The sequence below is a fragment of the Mustela lutreola genome, chromosome 9 (assembly GCF_030435805.1).
Source record: "Mustela lutreola isolate mMusLut2 chromosome 9, mMusLut2.pri, whole genome shotgun sequence".
Taxonomy (NCBI): Eukaryota; Metazoa; Chordata; class Mammalia; order Carnivora; family Mustelidae; genus Mustela; species Mustela lutreola.
In genome coordinates, this window is record NC_081298.1 from 22,922,080 (window position 1) to 22,948,871 (window position 26,792).

Here is a 26,792-nt window from a genome sequence, read left to right on the forward strand (position 1 = left end):
TGCTTGGCCTTATTACAAAGAACCGATTTTATGAGCCCAATTAACTGAAGTGTGTGTATATAGAAGGGGGTCATTTTATAAAATAGACCTACTCCTGTATAGTTGGTTAGAAAATTGGGAGGTTTATGACATTAAGTTACATTGTGTCAGTTTGTTGAATTTGATTTCCAGTGGATGATTTTTATTCTGAAGTCTGCACAAAATCTGAAGGATAATTTTTGAAGCATAACTTTGGAAATTAGACTTGGGTTAACACTACCTTGTGCAGTGCAATCTTGAAGAAATCTAGACTTAGTTTTTCACCTTTAAAATGGTGAGAACAGGGGCACCTGGATGGCTTAGTGGGTTAAAGCCTCTGCCTTCGGGGCGCCTGGGTGGCTCAGTGGGTTAAGCCGCTGCCTTCGGCTCAGGTCATGATCTCAGGGTCCTTGGGCTCTCTGCTCGGCAGGGAGTCTGCTTCCTCTTCTCTCTCTCTCTCTGCCTGCCTCTCTGCCTACTTGTGATCTCTCTGTCAAATAAATAAATAAAATCTTTAAAAAAAACACAAAAAACAACCCTACTTTATAAAAAAAATATAAAATAAAAAGCCTCTGCCTTCTGCTCAGGTCATGATCCCAGGGTCTTGGGATAGAACCCCACATTGCTCTCTGCTCATCGGGGAGCCTGTCCCCCATCCCCGCCTGCCTCTCTACCTCCTTGTGATCTGTCAAATAAATAAATCTTTAAAATGGTGAGAACAGCATCAACCTTATGGGGTTGAATAGTAGTTTATTAGAATCCACAGTAAGTTCCAGGCATGGATTTTGGATTAACAGGATTTAAGAAACAGACCACAAACCTACTCATTGGCCCGCCTTTCTCTAAGATGGGTTATAGGTGGAAAGTGAAGAAAAAAATGCCTTTAACACACTCCGACTACTCAAAGACTTGTTTTATTATAGTACATGAGCTGGGACTGATGAGAAGGGGTAGCTGAACTGGGCAACCACTGCTCTGATTAGCATCGGATGCCCATCCCGATGGCCATGAATGTGCCAAATGTGCCGCCACTCTGCATCATGGTTTTCCCGATTCCGCCCATCAGCTCCCGACCCCGCATTCCGATCCTAAAAGAGGAGGAAACGAATATGGGGCCAACTGGGAACAAAAATACAAGAAATGGCATTAACTGCCCTTTTCCAATTTGTTTTCCTAGTAAATTACTCTTGAAGCCTGCCAAGACATTATCTTCCCACCTGAGGTGGGTAATAACTAAGAAAACAATGCATCAGGGTCTATAAGGGTATTCTGATGAATATCCTATGACCTGCCTTGAGTTTGTGGGAGGCAACTGATGCAAAGTAGATTGAGACACTAATTTTTTGTTTTGCTTTTACCTCCAGGATATAATCTATGTATAAAACATCCATACGCTCCAATAAAGACATTTGTCTTTCTGATGGTTTCCCGGTTTAAAGCAATGATTGTGACGATCTGTGTTCATGCCTCAGCTCTGCAATTTACAGGCTGTGCTAACTCTGAAATGGGGATCATAACCACGGGATTGTTGTGAGAACACATGCAGCATTTAGACCAGTGATTCACACTGGGTAAGTGCTCAGTAAATGGTAACTTACACTGTGGAAAAGGAATAATTACTACACGTGAAAATGACATTTAGGGTGTAGATTTAGAGTTTATCTGCTTCGTATCTATATCTTGTTTGCCGGACAGTAAAATTGCTCAACTTAGTTTCACGATGCGCAATTAGAAATAAAAATAGCACGACAGTAGCAACAACCATTTATTGAGCACTTAATATATGCCACATTCTCTGGTACGTGTGCTCGGATTAGATCCTTACAACTCTATGAGGTAGATGTTACTGACCTCTTTCCACACTTAAGGAAACCCAGACTCCAACGTGCTTAAGGTTACAGAAGGAGTAGAGTCAGAATTTCTGACTTTCAGTTTGAGTCAGAACTCGTATTCTCAAGCTCCGAGGGTTCCAACCTTTCCTTGCAGACTGAAGGTGAGTAGGAAATCTGTCTCGCTCGTTAAAGGACAGCAAGGTAACTGAAACGAAGTAGGCTCTATCCAGGCTGTCGGCCAAGAGGCGCGGGACGGGCAGGTCCGGTAGTCCCGCCCAGAGATCACCGCCCGCGCCCCTCACCTGAGACAGGAAAAGGTGCCGAAGAGCGCCCCGGCCGCCATGCCCACTGCGCAGCCCATCACAAAGCCCATCTTCACGCGGTCGAAGCAGCTCGGCTGGGACTGCCCGTAGGGCCCCACGGCCACCGGCATCTGCGGGGTTCGAAGGTTAGGGGAGTGTGGGCCTAGCCGCCGGCCCCGAGTAGGGCGGGGGCCGGAGGGGGAGGGGTGGGGAGCGGATCCAAGGGTTCGGGGAAGTCCAGGGAGGAAAATAAGCGTGTAACCCGACTCCATCACCCTCTTAGTGTTCGGGTCCCCGCGCCGCGGTGCCCCCCACCTCACCTCGTTCGCGGGTTCGGTCGCTCAGCTCTACGTCTCACACAGAACGCGAGGCGGAGCGCGCCCGCGACCGGAGGAACTGTTTCCGGGGCGCGGAGCAGAACTTCCGGGAGCCCGTAGCTGAGGACTGTCGCCGCCTCGGGCGGGGGGCTCTTCCTGCGGGACCATGCTGCTGCGAACCGCTTGGAGGCGAGCGGCCGCGGCTGTGCCGGTCGCTCCGGGGCCCAACTCCACGGCGCCCACTCGGGGGCTGCGCCTGCGCGGTACGCTCCGGGCCCTGCTCGCCGCCACCGTCCCTGCAGGCGCGGACCTTCCCCTTGGCGTGGCGACGCACCTGAATATTACACAGCCTCGCTCTTCCGTCAGTTACCCAGACCCCTGACCCTGCCTTCTGGCTGCACCCCTCAGACTTCCTCAGGCTCGCCCTCAGATCGGTTGACTTCGCCGTGTCGCCCTTCAGATCCTACCCCACAGGCCCTCGGATCCTTGGAAGCTTGATCGGTCTTCAGACCTCTCCTGGCCAACTTTAAGAGATGCTAGTTGTCCAGCCAGTAATTTTTGAGGGAGATCTTAACCTACTCTGTCTCCTCGGTCCTTGTAAATGGCTTTGCCTTTTCGGATCCCTCCCTGCTCCCAACGAAGCAATTCGAATATTGCCCCCCCCCCCCCCAAGACCACGGTCTCCCTCTCTTCCTTTTACAGTTTGCTTAAGTTCTCTGATGTTTTGTTTTCTTTTCCATTAAGCTTCAACCCCAGCATCCTTTCAACTTATCTCACCTCCATCCAGCTTTCACCTTCTGCTGTCTTGGATACCTTGTGTCCATAGGTTTTCTCAGCTTGGCCACTCCATACCTCTTTTTTTTTTTTTTTCCCCCTTGGTCAGTTGTAGACCATGCTACCCAGTCTGATGTTCCCTCAGCTACAGCCACTCCTCCACAGGCCGAGTCAGAGCTGCGACCTCTGTATATGGATGTGCAAGCTACAACTCCTCTGGTAAGGATGGAGGGACAGCTCTCCCCAAGGCTGTTAATAACAATTATATTGCAGAAGTGACAATGCACAGAAATGACTGGATCCTCCAGAAGTGATAGCCATTGTGAAGTATGTGTTGGGAAAAGCAATGAGCCAGAAGTCAGGAGGTTTAAGCTGTAATAAACTAGAAATGGCTCTACTAATTGTTAGCTATTGACCTTGGTCAAGTCACTTCAGTATAGGCACTATAGTAGGAATAAAAGCATCAGCTTTGGAATTAACTGGATTGCTACTTACTGTGTGAATTTGGGCAAATATTAAATGGGTTAAAAGACATAAAGCAGCCCTTTAAACAGAACCTGGCACATGATAAACACTTCGATATTAGTAGATTTCATCAACATGTGGTCTCTTGTCATATGCTGGCCCTTGTAGATCACATCACCTGGCAGGATGCAGAAACAGCTGCAAGGACAAGGCAATGATTGTAGATTACCTGAGGAGATGGTAGAATAATCTGGTAGAATGATTTAAGGTGGGTTGAGAGTGGGCATATATTAGGCTGATATTTGTTTAGTACCTAAGGGGATGGAAGAATGTTTGAGGTTCAATCTAGGTAGTGTCTGAAGGGCTCGGAGTGTGTTGAGGCAGGTTGGACAGTTCTGAGGGGATGGAGTGGGGCCTGAGTGATCTATGGACTCAAGGGGACTGATCTGTTCTGTTGTGCTCAGGATCCTCGGGTGCTTGATGCCATGATCCCTTACCTAGTCAACTACTATGGGAACCCACACTCCCGGACACATGCTTATGGCTGGGAGAGTGAGGCAGCCATGGAACATGCTCGCCAGGTGAGTATAGAAGACCTAGGAGGTTCTGATGTCAGAGGTTTAGTGGACTGTGGGAGGCATTTACTTGATAGCACTGGATGGAGGTGGAAATGTTTTGGGGGCTCTTTCAGGAAGAGATTTAAAGAGCAGGCCTTGGAGTCTCTCTGATGGGATTTTATTAGGTTTTACATTTCCTAGCTAAATGACCTCTGGAATGTTACCTAATTTCTCTAAGTCTCAATTTCCATGCATTGAAAATGGAGATTGTAATAGTTCCTATTCTTTAGGGTTTTTGTGTGGATTCAGTGAGAAACTGCTGATGATGTATTTATTAACACAATGCTTATACATACTAAGCTCAGTAAGTGCCTTTTATTTTATTCTTTTATTTTTTTAACTAGATTAAGTAGATTTCATGCCCAATGTGGAGCCTGATGCAGGCTTGAACTCATGACCCTGAGATCAAGACCTGAGCTGAGATCAGGACTCAGTTCCTTGGGTGGCTCAGTTGGTTAACTGTCTGCCTTCAGCTCAGGTCATGATCCCAGGCTCCTGGGATCAAGACCCTCATCGGGCTCTCTGCTCTGTGGGAGCCTGCTTCTCCCTCTCCCTGCCGCTCCCCCTGCTTGCACTCTCTCTCTCTGTCATATAAATTTAAAAAAAACCTTAAAAATTATTTTTGTTTATTTATTTATTTTCATTTATTCATTTGACAGACCGAGATCACAAGTAGGCAGAGAAACAGGCAGAGAGAGGAGGAAGCAGGCTCCCTGCTGAGCGGAGAGCCTTATGTGGGGTTCCATCCCAGGACCCTGGGATCATGACCTGAGCCAAAGGCAGAGGCTTTAACCCACTGAGCCACCCAGGCGCCCCTAAAAATTTTTTTTTTAAAAGCCAGTATTTTGGGATTCCTGAGTGTCTCGGTTGAACATCTGATTCATGATTCCAACTCTGGTCAGGATCTCAGGATCTTGAAATGGAGACCCATGTTGGGTTCCACACTCAGCCACACTCAGTGAAGAGTCCCCTTGAGATTTTCTCTCCCTCTTCCTCTGCCCCTCCTCCCTGCTGGGCTCACTTGCTTGCACATGCTCTCTCTCAAATAAATAAATAGATCATAAATAAATAAATACATAAATAATTAAAAAGCCAATATAGGGGCACCTGACTGGCTTAGTCAGTAGAGCATGTGACTCTTGATGTGAGGGTTATGAGTCCTGCATGGGTGTAGAGATTACTTAAAAATAAAATCTTTGGGGAGCCTGGGTGGTTTCAGTTAGTGAAGCTTCTGCCTTCGGCTCAGGTCATGATCCCAGTGTCCTCCTTAGTGGGGATTCTGCTCCTCCCTCTCCCTCTGCCCCTATCCCTGCTCATTTTCTTTCTTTCTCTCTCTCTCAAATAAATAAAATTTGTAAAAAAAAGAAATAAATAAAATCTTATAAAAATTTACAAATAGATTGGGAGGGAGACAAAACATAAGAGACTCTTAATCTCACAAAACAGACTGAGGGGGGTGCCTGGGTGGCTCAGTGGGTTAAAGCCTCTGCCTTCAGCTCAGGTCACGATCCCAGAGTCCTGGGATGGAGCCCCACATAGGGCTCTCTGCTCAGCAGGGAGCCTGCTTCTTCCCTTCTCTCTCTCTACCTGCCTCTCTGCCTACTTGTGATCTGTCAAATAAATAAATAAAATCTTAAAAAAAAAAATTAAGAAAAAATGCAAAAACAGACTGAGGGTTGTTGGGGGCGGGGGAAGGGAGAGGGTGGTTGGGTTATGGACATTGGGGAGGGTATGTGATATGGTGAGTGCTGTGAAATGTGTAAGCCTGACGATTCACAGACCTATACCCCTGAGGCAAATAATATATTATATGTTAATAAAAATAATTAATAAAAATTTTTAAAAATTAAAAAAATAAGAATTATTATTATTGTTGTTATTGTTATTGTTATTTTATATGAGGCAGGAAAGAGCCTCAAATCTGGGATGGAATTGAATCTACTCACTGTCTGACTGTGGTGGGTCCAGAGCTTCTTGGGTAGTTGATAGGATGCAGTGGAGCTGCTCTTGAACCAGAGCTCTGTCCTAGCTATGTCTGCAGTTACACTCCTGCCTGGGAAACTGATGTTACTTATCTCTGTTTCTTGGATTTCAGCAAGTAGCATCTCTGATTGGGGCTGATCCTCGTGAGATTATTTTCACTAGTGGCGCTACTGAATCTAACAACATAGCAATTAAGGTAAGAGAACCAGAGGGCATATCTGGGCTTTCCTGACATGGGAGATGGTGTCCCTCCATCATTTGCCCTCATATATGTATTTCCCAGCTACTTACTCCTACCCCGTTTAAAAATAAAGACACAGGGGCGCCTGGGTGGCTCAGTGGGTTAAAGCCTCTGCCTTTGGCTCAGGTCATAATCCCAGGGTCCTGGGATTGAGCCCTGCATGGCATCGGGCTCTCTGCTCAGTGGGGAGCCTGCTTCCTCCTCTCTCTCTGCCTGCCTCTCTGTCTACTTGTGATCTCTCTATCAAATCAATAGATAAAATCTTTAAAAATAAATAAATAAAATAAAAGACATACATTCTTTCTGATCTGTTGCTTCCTTCAACCCTCTGTGATCTACTCTATCTTAAATCTTTGTTCTTGTTGAACTAAGTTCAGTGAGGTAGTTGGACATGAAAAAGGGTGGCTTTTTAACCATCAACCATTTGTGTTTGGGGACACCTAGGTAGCATTTGCCTTCCACGCAGGTGGTGATCCCAGGGTCCTGGGAATCCAGCCCTGCACTGAGCCCCACATCGGGCTCCCTGCTCAGCAGGAAGCGTGCTTCTCCCTCTCCCACTCTCCCTGCTCGTGCTCCCTCTCTTGCTGTCTCTGTGTCAGGTAAATAACTAAAATCTTAAACAAACAAACAAAAAACCACTGGTGTTTTGGATGGCAGCTACTTCAGGGAGTGAAGTAGCTTTTTTTTTCTTTTAAGTGAAGTGCTTTTTTTTCTTTTAAGATTTTGTTTTTTTGAGTAATTTCTACTTCCATTGTGGGGCTCCAACTCACAAACCCGAGATCAAGAGTTACACGCTGTACCGACTGAGCCAGCTAGGTGCCTCTTCACCATCCTTTTGATCTAATTACAGTGAAGCCCCAAATCTACTTGTAGTTGAGCATGTTCCTCTGCTTCTGGTTACCAGCTTCACTCTTATATATGTGATTTCAGGGCTAACCCTCCTCTCAGTCTTCCTTTCTTTCTGATGAGATCTATTTGCAACAAGTTTTTCAATTTCTTTATTTTTAAAGGTTTATTAAAAAAAAAAAAAAAAAAAAAGATTTACTTATTTTGTTGAGGGAGGGACAGAGGGAGAGAAAGTCCCAAACAGACTCCATGCTGAGCACAGAGCCTAGCATGGGGCTTGATCCCATAACTCAGAGATCATGATCTGAGCAGAAACCAAGAGTCCAACCAAGAATACGTTTAACTGACTGTGTCACCCAGGTACCCCTTTTAAAAATTTTAAATTTGTTAAGGATTTTGTGCATTTGGTGGCACCTGGGTGGCTCAGTGGGTTAGAGCCTCTGCCTTTGGCTCAGGTCATGATCTCAGGGTCCTGGGATTGAGCCCCGCATCAGGCTCTCTGCTTGGCTGGGAGCCTGCTTTCTCCCTCTTTCTCTGCTTCTCTGCCTACTTGTGATCTCTGTCAAATAAATAAATAAAAATCTTTTTTTAAAAATAGGATTTTGTGCATATAAATATATATATTATTTAATGATTTTATTTATTTGACAGAGACAGCGAGAGAGGAAACACAAGCAGGGGGAGTGGGAGACGGAGAAGCAGACTCTCTGCTGAGCAGGGACCCCTATGTGCGGCTCAAACCCATGATCTGAGCCAAAGTCAGAGGCAGATGCTTAACGACTGAGCCACGCAAGTGGCTCCCCTGCTTTTTTTTTTGAAAGAGAGAAAACACACACGAGTGGGGGTTGGTGAGGAGGAAGGGCAGAGGAAGAGAGAGAGACTCTCAAATAGGCTCCATGCCCAGAATGAAACCTGACACAGGGCTCAGTCTCACAACCCTGAAATAATGACCTGAGCCAAATCAAGAGTTGTTGCTTAACCAAGGAGTGCCTGGGTGGGTCATTTAGTTAAACGGTTGATTCTTGTTTTCGGCTCAGGTCATGATCTCAGAGTCCTAGGATCAAACCTCATGTTAGGTTCCCCACTCAGCAGGGAGTCCGCTTGAGGATTCTCTCTCTCCCTCTCTCTCTGCCCCTCCCCCAGTTGATTGTGTGCTCTCTCCCTAAAATAAATTAATAAATCTTAAAAAAAAAAAAGTCAAATACTTAAGCGATTGAGCCACCCAGTCACCCCAGGATTTTATATTTTAAGGTAATTTCTACACCCACCGTAGGGCTTGAATTTATAACCCCAAGACCAAAAGTTGCATGTTCTACGACTGAGCCAGGCAGGTGCCCCTCCTGTTTCTTTAGATGTTCCCATTTTGAGGTATTGTTTGCTGTACTTCTGCAGGCATTCACTGCATTGTGGTGTCTCTCTCAATCAGATGGGGGCCCCCAAAATATGGGGTGAACTGATTGGGTCGAAGCTGGTTTCACAGGTGGTGAAAGGATTCACCTGAGGTAGAACAAAGGCAATAGAAGTTTATTGAATACACACCAAGAAAGTGGCGGGCAAGAGAGCAAAGGAGAGATGGTCTGCAAGAAGGCAGTGGGTGGAGGCTACTTGTTAAAGGGGAAGGTGAGGAGGTATGGGGATGGATTGGCAACTGCGCCTGGTTGTAAGTAGCCCGTTGTTTACTCCGGGCCTATGGATATATTGAGGTGAGTCTCATGATGTCTGTTTTTAGCTAGGGAGTTGTTGTGGGCCCTTTCACCTTGATCAGGTCTCTATTGCTCAAGCCTGTTGTCTAAAAACAACCTCTACATTCACCACCTACTCTGAGATCAGTCAGTCTATCTTTGGGTCTTTGGTGCTAACAAAAGTACAGCTCCATTCTCAGTAATCATGCTGGTATTTCATGCAACTTAATCACATTGTACTGGGCCTGCTTGCCAGTATCACTTGGGTAAATACCGAGGCTCTGAGAAAGGGTGTACTGCTCTATGTTCAACTGGCTCCACCCCGTCTCACCTTTGTGTCTCAACTGTGCTGCCAGTTTTGGTTTTTATGAGCTTAGAGTGGGTGTAGGGGAGCTCCAGAGTCATCTGTCTGTTTCTGCTAGCTGGAAGGTGTCCATCCTTTGGAATGCAGAAACTACAGAACCATGGTGGAGATCCCTCCAGAAATGGGGATGATTTCTGGAATGAGGAGCATTTTTAAAACTTTGAAACTCTCTACTGTTCCTACTCAAACCTAGAGGCGCAGGATTGCTAAAAATAGTTGTAACAGTTTTTCCCTTGGGTGCCTGGGTGGCTCAGTTGGTTAAGTCACTGCCAGCGGCTCAGATCATGATCCCAGGATCCTGGGATCAAGCCCTGAATCGGGCTCCCTGCTCAGCGGGGAGCCTGCTTCTCCCTCTCCCTTTGCTGCTCTGCCTGCTTGTGCTCTCTCATTCTTCTGTCAAATAAATACATAAAATCTTAAAAAACAAAACCAAAAACCAGTTTTCCCCTTAGTCTCCTAAATGGGTAAATCTATTGTTAGAGGATTCAACACTGTGGGTAATTGAGATAGGAGAGAGTAGAAAGGGGTGGGAAACTTTTTCTGTTTTTTTATTTTGTTAAGTGATGTGAAAATTTATTAAGTGAAGGTGAGAACAGAAAGCAAAGAAAGAAAGCTCTCTAGAGTGAGAGGGGTCCTGAATGGGTTGTCCAGGAGTGGGGAACTTTTAAATGTTTTCCTTGTTATGATCCTTATCCTCCAGAACATATAAATTTTATGTAGTTATAATTTTGGCCTAATTAGTTTTATATTCTGCTTTTTTATTTAAATTTTTTTTAAAAACAGTTTTATTTGTTTTGGGGCACCTCGGTGGCTCAGTTGGTTAAGAGTCTGCCTTCGGCTCAGGTCATGATCCCAGGGTCCTGCTGCTTCCTCTCCCTCTGCCTGCCTGCTGCTCTCCCTGCTTGTGCACTCTTTCTCTCTCTCTCCCAAATAGATGAAATCTTTAAAAAAAAAAAAAAAAAAAGAAGAAGAAGAATTTATTTATTTATTCGAGAGAGAGAGAGCAAGCACAAGTCAGGGGCAGAGGCAGAGACAGAGGGAGAAGCAAACTCCCCGCTGAACAGTGAGCCTGACATAGGGCTAGATCCCAGGATCCCATGACCTGAGCTTAACCGACTGAGCCACCCAGGTGCCCCTATATTCTGCCTTTTTTTTTTTTTTTGAGATTTTATTTATTTATTAGAATGAGCAGTGGGGAGGGACAGTCGGAGAGAGAGAGAAGCAGACTCCCTGCTGAGCAGGAAGCCTGTTGCAGGGCTCTGTCCTAGGACCTAGAGATCATGATTGAGGTGAAGGCAGATGCTAAACCATCTGAGCCACCCAGGCACCCCTATACTCTGCGTTTTAAAGATTTTGTTTATTTGAGAGAGAGAGTGTGAGGGCAGCGAGGGTGCAGGCAGGGAGCAGAGCGGGAGGGAGAGTGAGGGGAAAGAATGTCCAGCAGATTGCACACTGAGCATTTGGAGCCCAGGGAGGGACTTGATCCCAGAACCCTGAGCTCATGACCTGTGCCGAAACCAAGAATTAGACATTTATCTGACTGATCCATCCAGGCACCCCACATTCTGCTTTCTTTCTTTCTTTTTTTTTTTTTTTTAAGATTTTATTTATTTATTTGGCAGAGACACAGCAAGAGAGTGAACACAAGCAGGGGAGCAGCAGAGGGAGAGGGAGAAGCAGACTTTCTGCCAAGCAAGGAGCCCGAGGCGGGACTCGATTCCAGGACCCTGGGATCATGACCTGAGCCAAAGGCAGACGCTAGTGATTGAGCCACCCAGGCGCCCTCCCCATATTCTGCTTTTAAAGTAGTACTCTATTATAAGCTTGGGGGAATTGGGTTGCATGGTTTTTGTTTGTTATTTTTTTAAATAGTCTTCATGCTGGATGTGGAAGCCAGTGTGGGGCTTAAACTCATGACCCCAAGATTGAGATACACCACATTTTATTTTTCTTATTACTTTAAAACAATTTTTTTTAAAGATTTTATTTATTTATTTGAGATGGGGAGAGAGAACAAGGCGGGAGAAGGAGCAGGGGTTGGGGAGAAGCCAACTCCCCGCTGAGCAGGGAGCGCCACATGGGGCTCGATCTCAGGACCCTGAGAATATGACTTGAGTTGAAGTCAGATGCTTAAGTGACTGAGCCACCCAGGCATCCCTCAAACTTCATAATTTTTAATATAACTACCTTCTTTTTCATGGAGTTGTGTTATCATATTTTACTTTTTATTTCTCTGTTGTTAGATGTGTTTAATTTTTCCTTTTTTAAAAAATTTAAATTCAGTTAGCAATAATTTTTCCATTTTTTTTTAAAGATTATATTATTTAATCTCTGTAGCTTGACCTGTCTTTTGAAATATTTCCCTAAGGTAAATCCCTAAATGAAGAATCATAGCTAAAGAGTATGCATACAGCTTTTTTTTTTTTTTTTTAAGATTTTATTTATTTGAGGTGCACCTGGGTGACTCAGTGGGTTAAAGCCTCTGCCTTCGGCTCAGGTCATGGTCCCAGGGTCCTGGGATTGAGCCCCACATCGGGCTCTCTGCTCAACAGGGAGCCTGCTTCCTTCTCCTTCTCTGCCTGCTTCTCCGCCTACTGTGATCTCTGTCTGTCAAATAAATAAATAATTTAAAAAAAAGATTAAAAAAAAATCTTTTAAAATCTTTTAAAATCTTTTTTTAAAAAAACCCCATATAACAAACCCCTCATATCTGAGTTTATGGTAATGAAGTGACTCACGGTGGACTCCTGGTTGCAAGGGACTGGCTGCCCTCTCCAGAAGAATAAAACATGTGTTCAGAGGGCTGGAACTTTCGACTCTACTTCCCTCAGAGTAGGAGAGGGGAACTGAAGATTGAGCTCAGGCCTGTGGCCAGTGATTTAATCAGTCATGTCTTGGTAATGAAACCCCCATAAAAACTCCACAGACTGTAAGGCTCAGAGGATCTTCCAGGTTGGTGTTCACCATGGATGTGCTGGGCAGGTGGCATGCCTAGATTCACAAAGACAGGGCATGGAAACTTTGTGCCCATCCCCTCCTCAGCCTCACCCTATGCATCTCTTCCATTTGGCTGTTCCTGAATTGTATCCTTTATAATAAAACCGTAATAGTGTAGTGCTTTCAGCCACTTCAGAGAGTTATTCGGGTGAATTATTGGGGGGCTGTGGAAGTCCTGAATTTGTAGCCAGCTGGGTGAAAGTATTGCAAGCTGGATTGTGACACCTGGACCTTGTGACTAACATCTGAAGTGGAGTTAGTCTCATGGGACTGAGCCCCTTAAGCTGTGGGATTTGTACTAACTCATGGTAGTTAGTGTCAGAATTCAGTTGAATTGTAGGACATGCACTTGGTGTCACAGAATTGATGTTGGAGCATACAGCTCTTTCCCACATTTTCTTTCAAGTGGGATTGAAGTCCTTGCTGTTTATCTGAGTATACCTTCCTTCCTTCCACCACCACCAATTTCTAGGGGGTGGCCAGGTTCTATAGGTCACGGAAAAAGCACTTGATCACCACTCAGACAGAGCACAAATGTGTTTTGGATTCCTGCCGTTCACTGGAAGCTGAGGGCTTTCAGGTCACATACCTCCCGGTGAAGAAGAGTGGGATCATCGACCTGAAGGTAGGAGTGACTACTGGCAGGAGGGGCAAAATACGAGCAGCTTGGCTTCAGCCTGTAACTGTCTTCAGCTTCAGCTGGATCTTCAAGGACTAGATCTAATGGTGAGGGGAAGCTTAGAGAAATAGGCCCGGGAGAGAAACTGAGCATATGAACATATGTTCCCCTTGAGTGTGTACCATCTTCTTTTTCTCTGGAGGAGTTGTTTCTCAGCTTTGTCAATGCTTCCTGGTGTGTCTGAGGGCCACTGGGTGTGTGTGCAGGATGCCAGGGAATCAACACTCACCATGGAAAAGCTCTGGCCTCTTCCTCCCCTGTGCTGATGTTTCTTATCCCTCTAAAGTGGAGGTATAGTTTTTGTGAAGAATATTTCCCTATATGGCCCATATCTTTATATGTACATTTTGCGTAGTGAGTTCACACGTCTTGTTCACCACATTTTTTTTTTAAAGATTTATTTATTTGACAGACAAAGATCACAAATAGACAGAAGAGGCAGGCAGAGAGAGAGGAGGAAGCAGACCCCCTGCTGAGTAGAGAGCCTGATGGAGGGCTCAATCCCAAAACCCTGGGATTATGACCTGAACTGGAGGCAGAGGCTTTAATCCACTGAACCACCCAGGCACCCGTTGTTCACCACATTTTGAGTATCAGCATCCCTAGTCAAATCCTGAGATGCAGTTTGTGGATAGAACCCTTTCTTTTGCAAGTAGAGATTGTTTTACTTTGCTTCCAACCTGGATGCCTTTTTTTTCTTTTTCCCCTTGCCCAGTTGCTTGGCAAGAACTTCTAGTACAAAGCAGAATAGAAGTGGTGAGAGCAGACACTCTTGTTTTGTTCCTGATCTTGGGCGAAAGCTTTCCTCATTAAGTATGATCTTAACTGTCGATTTTTCAGAGCCATTCTTGCATGAATGTCCTTTATTAGATCGAAGAGGTTCTCCAAGGCTGTTGATTTTTTTTTTTTTTTTTTTTTTTGGTTATCATGAATGCATTTTGGTTTCATCAGTTTTTTCGTGTTTATTGAGGGGGTTTTGCTTTCTATTAATATTACAATATTACATTGTTTGATAGGTTGCTGGATTTGGTTTGCTACTGTTTTTGTTTTGTTTGTCTTTTAAAGATTTTATTTACTTGAGAGAGAGTAAGAGCAGGTGGGAGAGGGAGAAGCAGGGTCCCCACTGAACAGGGAGCCTGATGTAGGGCTCAATCCCAGGACTCTGGGATCATGACCCGAGTTGTGGGCAGACACTAAAATGACTGAGCCATCCAGGTGCCCCAGTTTGCTAGTGTTTCTTTTTTTTCTTTTAAGATTTTATTTATTTATTTGACAGAGAGAGACAGTGAGAGAGGGAACAGAAGGAGGGAGAGTGGAAAAGGGGGAAGCAGGCTTCCGGCTGAGCAGGGAGACTGATACGGGGCTCGATTCCAGGACCTTAGGAATATGACCTCAGCAAAAGGCAGATGTGTAACTACTGAGCCATCTGGTTTGCTAGTGTTTTGTTAAGGATTTTTGTTTCTATAGTCATCAGGGATCCTGATCTGTAGTTTTCTTGTGGTATCTTTGTCTGGTTTGGATATGAGGGTAATAATGGTCTCAGAATAGGCATGGTGGTTGTCACCTAGTGTTTCAGTATTGTTGACCACTGTGCCCCTTCTCACACTGCCTTCATATCTCCCTGATCGGCCCTGGCCAGTCCTGCTGTGGGCCTGTTCTCACATAGCCCCTCACCTTTGAGCTCTTCTTCTTTTCTTTGCACTTTCCTTAATTCTCTCCTTCTTCTAACCACTTAGCTCAAGTTCTGCTCTTTTGCTGAAATCTTTTTGGCTGCTCCAACCCCGACTAATATTTTATATTTATATAAATAAATATATTTAATAATTTAAAGAACTAAATTTCTTAAATTCCTTAATGGCTTTGGTTTTCTTTCACCTTATAATATTTATTATGTCATAGTGCTTGGCACTAGGGATAGTGGGATGAACAAGACAAGCTTAGTTCCTGTCTTCAGGGAGCTTACATTCTAGTGAAGGGGACAGTTAACATATAAACAAACATATAAATGAAGTAGTTAGAAATTGGGATAAATGCTATGAAGGAAGCAAACAAGAAGCTGAAAGAAACATGACATTGAGCCCCTCTAATAGACCAGTGTCTGGGAAAGCAAGATGTTGGGAGGCTGATTAATAATTCCACTAAGAGGAACATTTTAGTCTGATGAGGTCCCTTCCTCAGTGTTGTCACCAATAACTTTGTTTTTTGTTACTTACTTTGTTGTTTGCAGCTTACTCTGACAACCTTACATAGGAAAGGTTCTCTCCCTCTCTCTTTTTAATTAAACTTTGAATTTTTTTTTTTTTTTTTTTAAAGATTTTATTTGTTTATTTGACAGAGAGAGATCACAAGCAGACAGAGAGGCAGGCAGAGAGGGAGATAGAGGGAAGCAGGCTCCCTGCCGAGCAGAGAGCCCAACGCGGGACTCGATCCCAGGAACCCGAGATCACGACCTGAGCCGAAGGCAGCGGCCCAACCCACTGAGCCACCCAGGCGCCCTAAACTTTGAATTTTTAAATAATTGTAGATTCACATGTGGTTGTGAGAAATAGTACAGAGAGCTCTCATGTACCCTTTACCCAGTTTCCCCCATGATAATATCTTACAGAAGTATAGTACAATACCACAACCAGGGTATTGACATTGACACAGTCTGCCAGTCTTCTTCTCCTTTCCCCAGTTTAACTTAGACTCACTCATCACGTGTAGGTGTGTGTAACTACTGCCACCACCAAATTAGTGTCATCATCACAGTGATGTGTCATGCTGTTCTTTTAAAACCACTAATGTGATCTCCATTTCTTTAATTTTTTCATTTCAATAATGTTATATAAATGAAATCCTAAAGTATGTAACCTTTTGGGACTAGCCTTTTTTACTTACCACAAGTCTTTGGCAAGTCATTTAGGTTGTTATATGACTCAATAGTTTGTTCTTTCTGTTGCTGAGTCGGGGGCGCCTGGGTGGCTCAGTGGGTTGAGCCTCTGCCTTCGGCTCAGGTCATGATCCCAGGGTCCAGAGCCCTGCATCTTGATCCTTGCTCGGCAGGGAGCCTGCTTCTCCCCCGACCCCCCACATTGCTGAGTCATAGTCCATGTGGTGGAAGTACCACAGTTTAACCATACACCTGTTGAGTGACTTCTGGATTGTTTCTAGGTTTGGGCTTTTTTGACAAATGCTGCTATGAACACTTGTGTGTAGGTTTTTTGTGTGAATCTGTTTTCATTTCCCTGAGATAAATGCCCAGCAGTGCAATTACTGGGCCATATGGTAATTTCATGTTTAGTAGGAGACAAAAACTGCAAAACTGTTTTCCAGCATGGCTATGCCATCTTGCGTTCTTACTAATAGTAATAACCAAGTGTGTGAATGATGCGGTTTCTCTGAATCCTTGCCAGCATTTTTGGGTTGTTACCATTTTTATTTTAACCATTCTGGTAAGTGGGTGGCAAAAGGCCCCTTTCCAAGACTAAGCTTGCCTACATTCTGAGTTAGGGAGGATTTTGTTGGATCTATATAGTCTCCTTGCTCCTGATAATCTTAGGAACTAGAGTCTGCCATCCAGCCAGATACCAGCCTGGTCTCAGTTATGACTGTGAACAATGAGATTGGAGTGAAGCAGCCCATTGCGGAAATAGGTGAGTACTGTGGGTAGACCTTGATGCTTGCCCACCACTGGGATCCATATGATCTGGGAGGGAGATTAAGGGAAAAGGAGGTTCAGAGATATCTGTGTATGGCATAGCAGTGGAGAGAGATTAAGGGAAAGGAAGTTTCAGATCCTTGTTCAAAGACCTCCCGTATATGGCATAGCAGTATTTGAATCTGGGTCTAGTATTCTTCCTGTTCTTTTCATTTAACTGCAGTTGCTGCCCAAAACACAACACCACCCTTTCTTCTCTTCCTCTTTCACCTTTGTCACTTCAGTACATCTCTTTATTATGCTCACTTACAGCTGGAGACTCAGTCTGTAACCCCTAAGGCACATTAGCCAATAGATCTGCTAATCTTTGCTTCCTTTAAATTAAGAAAGATCTAAAAGCTAATCTGGTATATCAAAAGGCTGTGTTAACAAGGTAAGAAGAGTCTTAGGCATCAGAATATCAGGGATGTTTTGATTTGGTGATGTGTATTATTTTTTCTAGTAAAGGAAGCTAGCTGAGAATGACAGAGAGAGTGGGAGGGAGAGAGGGAAAGAAAGGAAGAGACAGAACGAGAAGTTCTTTACTTTATGGCTAGAGGCTAGTGCCAGATGCAATTTTGCCTTAGAACTCAAGGTACATTGCCAGGTCACTGCCAGGTGACTTCCCATCATTGTGCTATGATTCTTCCCTTCTATTGTTTCCTTAGGGCGGATTTGCAGTTCCAGAAAGGTATATTTCCATACCGATGCAGCCCAGGCTGTTGGAAAAATCCCACTTGACGTCAATGACATGAAAATTGATCTCATGAGCATCAGTGGTCATAAAATCTATGGTCCCAAAGGTACCAGCCTCTCCTAGAGTTCCTTCTCTCAGACCTCCCAGTAAACTCCTTGACAGAAGTTCCTTGAACTCATTTGGGACTACGGTTGCTCTCAGAGGAAGTTTACATTCATAGTGTCTTGCAGAATGCAAGTGTCCTTTAGCAATAACCAGAAACACTTGTTTGTAGGCTCTTGAAGTTAACTGTATATATTTGATGAGGAAATGAAATATTTTCTTTTCTTTTAATTGTATTTATTTATTTTTTTTTAAGATTTTATTTATTTAACAGAGAGAGAGAGAGATCACAAGTAGGCAGAGAGGCAGGCGGGTGGTGGTGGGGGAAGCAGGCTCCCTGCTAAGCCGAGAGCCTGATGCAGGGCTTGATCCCACTGAGCCACACAGGCGCCCCCAAAATATTTCTTAATTAAGTGTAGTTTGTTACATAAATTATTTCAAAACTGGGGTCCTTTGTCATAAATTTGGGAGTACTGCCTTAGTTTTGGTAGTAACTACCATCTTTGCCTAAGAAGTTGTTCTGTGTAGAAGAAGATGAAGTGGCCACTCTGTTTAAAACCTGTGACTATTTTGTGAATATCTTTGCACATTCATGCTCATATTTTGGCATGAAATTCCTGTAAGTTAGTTTGCAAGTCTTAAGTTATATGTATATGTGTGTATAAACATATACACACATATATATATATATATATATTTTAAAGATTTTATTTATATTTATTTGAAAGACAGTGAGAGAGAGTGCACAACCAGGGGGAGGAACAGAGGAAGGGAGAGATAATCTCCAGCAGACTCCTTGCTGAGTGTAGAGCCTGGGTCTCAATCCCACAACCCCAAGTCCATAACCCAAGCTTAAACCAAGAGTTCAAGACACTCATCCGACTGAGCCACCTAACTGCCCCTTAAGTTATATACATTTTTAAGCTTTGATACACTTTGGGAGATTGTGGTAATTTTTAAATCCACTCTGATCTTTCTCTGTTTTTTTTCCCCAAAGTTTTTTGTTTTCTGGTTTCTGGTTTTTGTTTTTGTTTTTAAAGATTTTATTTATTTCTTTGACAGAGAGATCACAAGTAAGCAGAGAGTCAGGCAGGGGGTGGGGGAAGCAGACTCCCTGCTGAGCAGAGAGCCCATTGTGGGGCTCGATCCCAGGATCCTGAGACCATAACCTAAGCTAAAGGCAGAGGCTTAACCCACTGAGCCACCCAGGTGGACCTGTTTTCTTTTCTTCTCTTTTTTCTTTTCTTTTTTTTTTTTTTTGGATTTTATTTTTATGTAGTCTCTACACCCAATATGTGGCTTGAACTTAAAAGCCCAAGATTGAGAGTCATATGTTCCACTGACTGAACCAGCCAGGGACCTGCCCCCCACCGTTGTTTTTTTTTTTTTTTTTTAATGCTTGCTTGCTTGCTTTAAGATTTTATTTATTTGTTTGACAGATAGAAATCACAAGTAGGCAGAGAGGCAGGCAGGGGGGCGGGGAAGCAGGCTTGCCACTGAGCAGAGAGCCCGATGTGGGGCTCAATCCAAGGACCCTGGGATCATGACCTGAGCTGAAGGCAGAGGCTTTAACCCACTGAGCCACTCAGGTGCCTGTCTTTCTTTCTTTTTCAAGATTTGTTTTTTATTTATTTGACAGAGAGAGAGAGAGAGGGGGGGGGGGAACATAAGCACAGGGAGAAGCAGGCTTCCTGCTGAGCAGGAAGCTCTGGGATAGAGCCCCAAATTGGGCTCTATCCCAGAATCCTGGAATCATGACCTAAGCCAAAGGCAGACGCTTAACATTTGAGCCTCCCAGGTGCCCCTACCTGCCCCTTTTTAAACAATTTTATTCTGGGGGCTCCTGGGTGGCTTAGTCAGTTAAGCACCTGCCTTCGGCTCAGGTCATGATCCGAGGGTCCTAGGATCAAGCCCCATGTCAGGCTCCCTGCTCACCAGGGAGTCCACTTCTCCCTCTCATTCTTCCCTCTGCTCTTTCTCTTTCTCAAATGAATAAATCAATCTTAAAATTTTTTTTATTCTCTTTAGACAAGGTAATATATTTGCATGGTTCCAAATTGAAAAGCTATAAAAAAGTACAATGCCAGAAAGTCTGTCACCTCTTTTTGCCATTAATGTAGTTCTCCTCTGGGGAGGCTGTTTTTTGAATATTTTTCTAGAATTATTCTATGCTTTTGCAAATATATATATATATATTAACCCCTCCTCCTTCTCTGTTTTTACTCAAAAAATAGCATAGTATACTCATTGTTCTGCATCTTCCTTTTTTCACCTAATAATGTATTTTTTTTAAATGTAAAGTACAGACTTTATTTAGATTTCACCTGTTTGTTTTCTAACAATGCACCTTGGCGATTTTAGAGTAGCAGTACACAAGGTGCTTCCTTTTTCTTGTATACACCAGCTTTGTATTTCTCTGTGTTGACTGTATCATAATTTATTTGCCCATTCCCTTGATGATGAATATCTGAGTTGTTTCTGGTTATTTCGCTCTTAAGAATAATGATGAGTTGTATGATCTCATTTCAGATGTGCATAGGGAGCTACTTTAAACCATGTGGTCATTACTCTTAGTAATTACCTTCGTGATGGTAAATAATTTTTATAAATATTATGCTTTTACTGTTGTTTCTCCCTTTCCTCCACTTTTTTTTTTACTTTGAAAAGTTTCAAGCTTACAGAAAAGTTGAAAGAATATTTTGACTCCTTTTAAAAGTGATAGTTTGTTTCACTCGCGTTTTTCTTTTATTCTCTTTTGTAACAAACTTTGTTTCCCAGGGGTTGGTGCCATCTACATTCGCCGCCGGCCCCGTGTGCGTGTGGAGGCCCTGCAGAGTGGAGGGGGGCAGGAGCGGGGTATGCGGTCTGGGACAGTGCCCACGCCCTTGGTGGTGGGGCTGGGGGCCGCATGTGAGGTGGCACAGCAAGAGATGGAGGTATGGGGAGAGCAGTTCCCTTCCTGAACTTCTTGCCCTGTGCTGGGTCTCCCATTAGAGGCTTCTCAGCACAACTGAGTCAGATCTCTGCCGGAAGAGGAGATTTAGAAAATCTGTCCTTGTCCCAGGGCTGCTGGCATCTTGTTCTGAGGGAGGTGTTATGGGCTTCAAAATATGGGTCCTTTTAGTAGTTATCAGCTCATTTATTTCTAGCTTATTGGAACCATGAGTCCAGTTATGGGACAGCTTTGCATGCCAGGTACTGTGCTCTGTGCTGAGGATACAGTGGTCTCCATGGGTAATATGGGATGATAGGTGGGTCTGATGCCCAATCACTTCTGAGCACAGGGAAAGGACTCCTCATCTTGTGTGTTTCTGAGCTGTTATTGGTCACTATGCTTAGTCTTCCATTACCTGCTCCTCAGTACGACCATAAGCGGATCTCCAAGTTAGCAGAGCGGCTCACACAGAAGATAATGAAGAGCCTTCCAGATGTGGTGATGAATGGGGACCCTGAGCACCATTACCCAGGTATGAACATGCCCTTTCCATCCCCGTTCTGGAAGAGTCTGAGTCTTTGAACCTCCTTTCATAGTAATTCTCTCTCCAGGCTGTATCAACCTCTCCTTTGCATATGTGGAGGGGGAGAGTCTGCTGATGGCACTCAAGGATGTCGCCTTATCCTCAGGGAGGTGAGTTGGACTGGATAGACCAGAACTATGACAGGGCTCATTAGCCTGGCCTCTAAGTGGTATAACAGATTATTAAGCTTCCTAGTGTGGAGATGACACGCACAAGAGCTCTTGGTTAAGTAGAGGTATTTTATAAGTGCTGATTTTTTAGCTGGCTTGCCACTTGCTGAAGTTTGCCACCATAAGAGGGCTTCCTGGGGTAGAATTTTGTGCCTTTTGTGGCCCCAGGAGATGCATGCATCTGTTCTGTGTTACACTGGCAGTTCTGTTACAGACCTCCAGAACTGAATGATGCTCGAAAGACCACCGAGGGTTTAGCTGCCTTCTAGGCTGGTACTGATGGTGTGTTCAATCCTAGGGGAGTGAGCACTTGGTTCTCCGCTGTTTCTGCTGGTCAGACCCAGCTCACGTGGTGTCGTGTTCTGTTGTGCTTTGGTAATGTCCTTGCTCAAGGAGGATATCCTCCACAAGGGCCAGAGGAGGTAGGTCACATTCCAGAAAATGGAGGCAGCATCAGGCCCTTTGGCTCTACCAGATGAGAATGTCTCTATTATCTCCATGCACTGACTTCAGGAACCTGGGGGTGGGATCAAGAGGTTTGTGGCTAAAAGCAGACATTGATGATGAACTGAGCAAGCCTCCTTGTTTTTCTCCTCAGTGCCTGCACCTCTGCATCCCTGGAGCCCTCTTATGTCCTCCGAGCGATTGGCACTGATGAGGATTTAGCTCACTCTTCTATCAGGTCAGTCAGTTGAGAGGCAACATTTATGAAAAGCATCCTCTTTCATGTTATGCATCTCCTATTATAGTCTCCTCAGATTTGTTTTCCTTATCCCTTCCTGATTCTTCTTGAAAGTTGCTAGAGCAGCAGCTCTCAGACTTCATTGAGTATCACTTGGGAAATTTGTGAAGTTTTCTGAGTCCCACACTCAGAGATTCTGATTCACTAGGACTGGTGGGCGCCTGGGTGGCTCAGTTGGTTAAGCGACTGCCTTCAGCTCAGGTCATGACCATTGAGTCCAGGGATTGAGTCCTACTTTGGGCTCACTGCTCAGCGGGGAGTCTGCTTCTCTCTTTGACATCCCCCACCCTTCATGTTCTCTCTCTCATGCTATCTCTCTCAAATAATTAAAAAAAAGAAAGAAAGAAAACTGTGGTGATACTAATGTGGGTGATCCACAGACCCACGCTCTGAGATGCTCTGGCTTTGTGCTTTCATGTCTTTTGTGGAATAGATCCTCATTGAGTATCTGCTGAATGAATTTGCCCTGGTGCCAGAGTTCAGATGTGGAGCTCTTCTCTTATGCCTTTTTTCAGGTTTGGCATTGGCCGTTTCACCACAGAGGAGGAAGTGGACTACACAGTGGAGAAGTGCATTCACCATGTGAAGCGTCTTCGAGAAATGAGGTATGCACTATGTAGCAGAGAGCCTTTGAAAGAGATTGTAATGCTGGCTCCTCTCTTGTCCTCAGGCTGTGTGTTCACCCTGCCACAAACCAGCCTTTGAGAATACTTGGATTTTAGGACTTAGAAGTTCCACAGAGTTGGGGACCCTGGCTGGCTTAGTTGGTAGACCATGTGATTCGTGATATTGAGGCAGTGAGTTCAAGCCCCACATTCGGTATGGAGCTTACTAAATAAATAAATAAATAAATAAAAGTTCCACAAAACCTGGTAGTGGATGATCTTGGCTACTTGTTTTCAGAATAGGACAAAGAGTTTTTAAAAACTAAAGAACTACATAAATTCAGATGTTTTTCATTATTATAGTATTATTATCAATACAAAATTAGTGATTTGTAGACTAAGTAGAGATAAATTCCCTTCAAGATAGGAATTTTTGGGGCGCCTGGGTGGCTCAGTGGGTTAAGCCTCTGCCTTCGGCTCAGGTCATGAACTCGGGGTCCTGGGATCGAGTCCCGCATTGGGCTCTGTGCTCAGCAGGGATCCTGTTTCCCCCTCTCTCTCTGCCTGACTCTCTGCCTACTTGTGATCTCTCTTGCTGTCGAATAAATAAATAAAATCTTTAAAAAAAATTCAGAATCCCTATTTAAAAAGAAAATTAGGGATTCTGATTTTTTTAAAAGATTTTATTTATTTATTTGACAGCTCTTAAAAAAATAGGGATTCTTAATTTTTTTTTTTAAGATTTTATTTATTTAGGGTGCCTGGGTAGCTCAGTGGGTTAAGCCGCTGCCTTCGGTTCGGGTCATGGTCTCAGGGTCCTGGGATTGAGGCCCGCATCGGGCTCTCTGCTCAGCAGGGAGCCTGCTTCCTCCTCTCTCTCTGTCTGCCTCTCTGCCTGCTTGTGATCTCTCTCTCTCAAATAAATAAATAAATAATCTAAAAAAAAAAAAAAAGATTTTATTTATTTATTTGACAGAGAGAGACACAGCGAGAAAGGGAACAGAAGCAGGGGGAGTGGGAGAGGGAGAAGCTGGCCTCCTGCCGAGCCCTGGGATCATGACCTGAGCCAAAGGCAGACACTTAACTGAACCACCCAGGCACCCTGGGATCTTTTGTTTGTTTGTTTGTTTGTTTTTTAAAGATTTTATTTATTTATTTGACAGAGATCACAAGTAGGCAGAGAGACAGACAGAGAGAGAGGAGGAAGCAGGTTACCCATGGAGCAGAGAGCCCAATGCAGGGCTCAATCACAGGACCCTGGGATCATGACCTGAGCTAAAGGCAGAGGCTTTAACCACTGAGCCACCCAGGGGCCCCATCGCCCGAGGATTCTTAATTTGGATTCTGTGGCTCAACTTTAGGAGGCACATGATAGCCCTGAAATTTTATTCTAAATATTGTGTTGTTTTGCTTTTTTTTTTGAAAGCAAGTTCATAGTTTTCATCAAATTCTCAACAAAAGGTTGGGAACTACTAAGAGTGCTCTTTGTAAAGATGCTTTATAAACAAGGTCAAGAGATGCTTTGTCAGCTGTTGCCACCAGGGCTTCCCATAGTAGCTGTAGAGCTCCACTTCCTCCAACATTGAGGGGACATTGAGGCCTCTGGAGTTTTTCAGAGTCTGACTCTATTCTGCTTAAATTCAACTTTCAGGATTCTCTTGGTCTAGTTATTGAGTGAGGAAGTTTGGATATACTCCCTTCTTCCCTTTATGAACTTTACTAGGCCTTTCTGGGCTCTGGATTTTCCTTCCCAATGTCTAGTTGTATTGCTTAAATATCTACAGGTTGCTTAGTTTTCTTAGGCTTAAGATTCCTCCTTGGTTGGGGCGCCTAGGTGGCTCAGTGGGTTAAAGCCTCTGGCTTCAGCTCAGGTTCTGATCCCAGAGTCCTGGGATGGAGCCCGGCATCAGGCTCTCTGCTCAGTGGGGAGCCTGCTTCCTCCTCTCTCTCTGCCTACTTGTGATTTCTGTCAAATAAATAAATAAAATCTTAAAAAAAAAAAAAAAAGATTCCTCCTTGGCTTGGCTTTTGGTACTCTCTGGCACACTGAAGGGGCATTTCCACAGACCATACTGCAAAGCCTTTTTCTTCGTATCTGTGGCTTCAGTGTCTCCACCCTATTTCTTCTGACCATTACAAACTAAATTCAGCCTGGTCTTATTAGCCCTCAGCTGAAGCTTTATAATGTACGTCTATGACAGTAAGTGATCTCTTAAGAGAAAGGACAGAAAGGAGATGGCTAACTTTAGAAGCCATGGAAAATGTCATAAATAGAAAGGCATGCTGGTGGGTGTCTGGGTGGCTCAGTCGCTTAAGTGGCTGCCTTCGGCTTAGGCCATGATCCCAGGGTCCTGGGTTCTAGTTCCACATCGGGCTCCTCTCTCAGGGGAGAGCCTGCTTCTCCCTCTCCCTCTGCCTGCTGTTCTACCTACTTGTGCTCTCTGTCTGTCAAATAAATAAATAAATACATAAAATCTTAAAGAAAAAAAGGCATGCTGGGAATGCATGACATAAAGGAGAGAGATGAGGCAAGAACAGAATGAAATTGGGTAGAAGAAGATTAACTGGGAAAATCCAAACCAGAATCTCATAGTCATAACACATTAAGGTAATATCTGTTCTGGGAATATCATCTAAGACATTGAAGCTGAAGGGAATCGGAGCTTAGTAGATTTATCAGCAGTAGTTCTTGTGTGAGATGGGATGTTCAGGTCTAATATCCAAGAGGTACTTTTGAATTGGAACCAGGGATGTTGGAAGCACAGTCCAACTCTGGGGAGATGAGCCTGATAGGAATTGGTTACGATTGCTATATACCTAGGTAATTTAGGACTAAGGTCTAGAACTAACTGAGAAGTAGAGCAAAAACCAGAGAGAAGTGTTGAAAGTGGTTCTTGTGTGATGGGGATGAGTAGAGGCTGAAACTTGCTGCTTACACAGTTCCAGTGGTCTTGGTTCCACCAGGGAAAATGTGTCCATAGTCTCTCACGAATGGGATGAGAGCTTCTTGAATATAACCACAACCTTATGCCACTGGCTTGGCCCCACTGGAGCTGAGCCTGGGGTACTCAGTTATTGTTTGTTGGCAGCTATGGATCTGCTAGAGCTGACAAGGGTTCAAAGAGAGCTGGGAGGGCACCTGGGTGGCTCAGTTGGTTAAGCATTTGACTTTAGCTCAGGTCACTATCTTAGGGTCCTGGGATTGAGTCTCACATCAGGCTTCCTGCTCAGCAGGAAGTCTGCTTCACCCTCTCCCTCTCACCCTCCCCCCTGCTCGTGCTCTCTTTCTCTCTCTCAAATAAATAAATAAAATCTTTAAAGAGAGAGAGTTGGGAAAGACTTGCTAACCACCATGTTGGGTCTTTCAGGGCAAGAAAATGGAGTGAGAAGAATAGATGGAGATAATTCAGGACTGAAGGGTCAGAGAGCAATGTTATTTTTTTTCCTATCTAAGCCCTTACTCACCCAATGTCTCTTTTCCTTGGCAGCCCTCTCTGGGAGATGGTGCAGGATGGCATTGATCTCAAGAGCATCAAGTGGACCCAACACTAGAAGAATGGGCTGGGCCTCTGACTTTGTGCCAACCTTGCTTCCTCCTGCCTCACCAAGCCATGAACATCTGGGTACCTTGTTATACCCAGTGGGTGTTTCATGTTCAAACCAGAATTGTTGTAGCCCAGTTGACTTCAGCATCAGGCCACCATCAACCCAAAATAGAAACACAAAATATCTTTCCTGAGCCTCAGCTCCTTTGGTGGGGAACACTCACCATTTCTCTCCAGGAGTCCTCTTGTCTTACAGTGAATGGATGTTCTTGGTGTGGAGAGCCAGAGCAACTGGAAGAAGGTTCTTTGTTCAGAGACCTCAGTGCTTTGTGTGGACATTTTGAATTATTACTACTGCTCAGCAAGACTGATTCCTTCAGGAACAAGCATAATCTACTATTTAATTTCTTTTTTGTCTCCACAGTCCACCTCTTCATGTTGATTATAGACTGAAGCAAGTTTCTTAGAAGGCTTATCTCCTGTTCTTGTCCCTCTTCATTTTTTTTGACCGAATGGAGCTAGAAATATCTATGACTCCACCCACTATTCTAATAATTTATGTTTCTTTTTAAAAATTGTTAATTTGCAGATTAGAGAAATAAAATCACCTTCCTCTA

The 26,792-nt window shown here is 44.3% G+C and overlaps 2 protein-coding genes across 2 annotated transcripts; one reads left to right on the plus strand and one right to left on the minus strand.

Annotated features, from left to right (window-relative positions):
• Positions 1-913: 913 nt before the first annotated feature.
• ROMO1 (reactive oxygen species modulator 1) lies at positions 914-2,603 on the minus strand. Its single transcript, XM_059133361.1, has 3 exons — positions 2,473-2,603; positions 2,153-2,283; positions 914-1,106 (listed from the first exon to the last, which is right to left on the minus strand). The coding sequence occupies exons 2-3, from the start codon at positions 2,281-2,283 to the stop codon at positions 998-1,000; spliced, it is 240 nt and encodes a 79-aa protein (XP_058989344.1). The 5' UTR covers positions 2,473-2,603; the 3' UTR covers positions 914-997.
• Positions 2,598-26,792, plus strand: NFS1 (NFS1 cysteine desulfurase). Its single transcript, XM_059133360.1, has 13 exons — positions 2,598-2,732; positions 3,353-3,462; positions 4,173-4,289; positions 6,421-6,504; positions 12,911-13,063; positions 16,659-16,752; positions 17,465-17,599; positions 20,374-20,531; positions 20,957-21,062; positions 21,142-21,223; positions 21,882-21,965; positions 22,541-22,630; positions 26,119-26,792. The coding sequence occupies exons 1-13, from the start codon at positions 2,636-2,638 to the stop codon at positions 26,180-26,182; spliced, it is 1,374 nt and encodes a 457-aa protein (XP_058989343.1). The 5' UTR covers positions 2,598-2,635; the 3' UTR covers positions 26,183-26,792.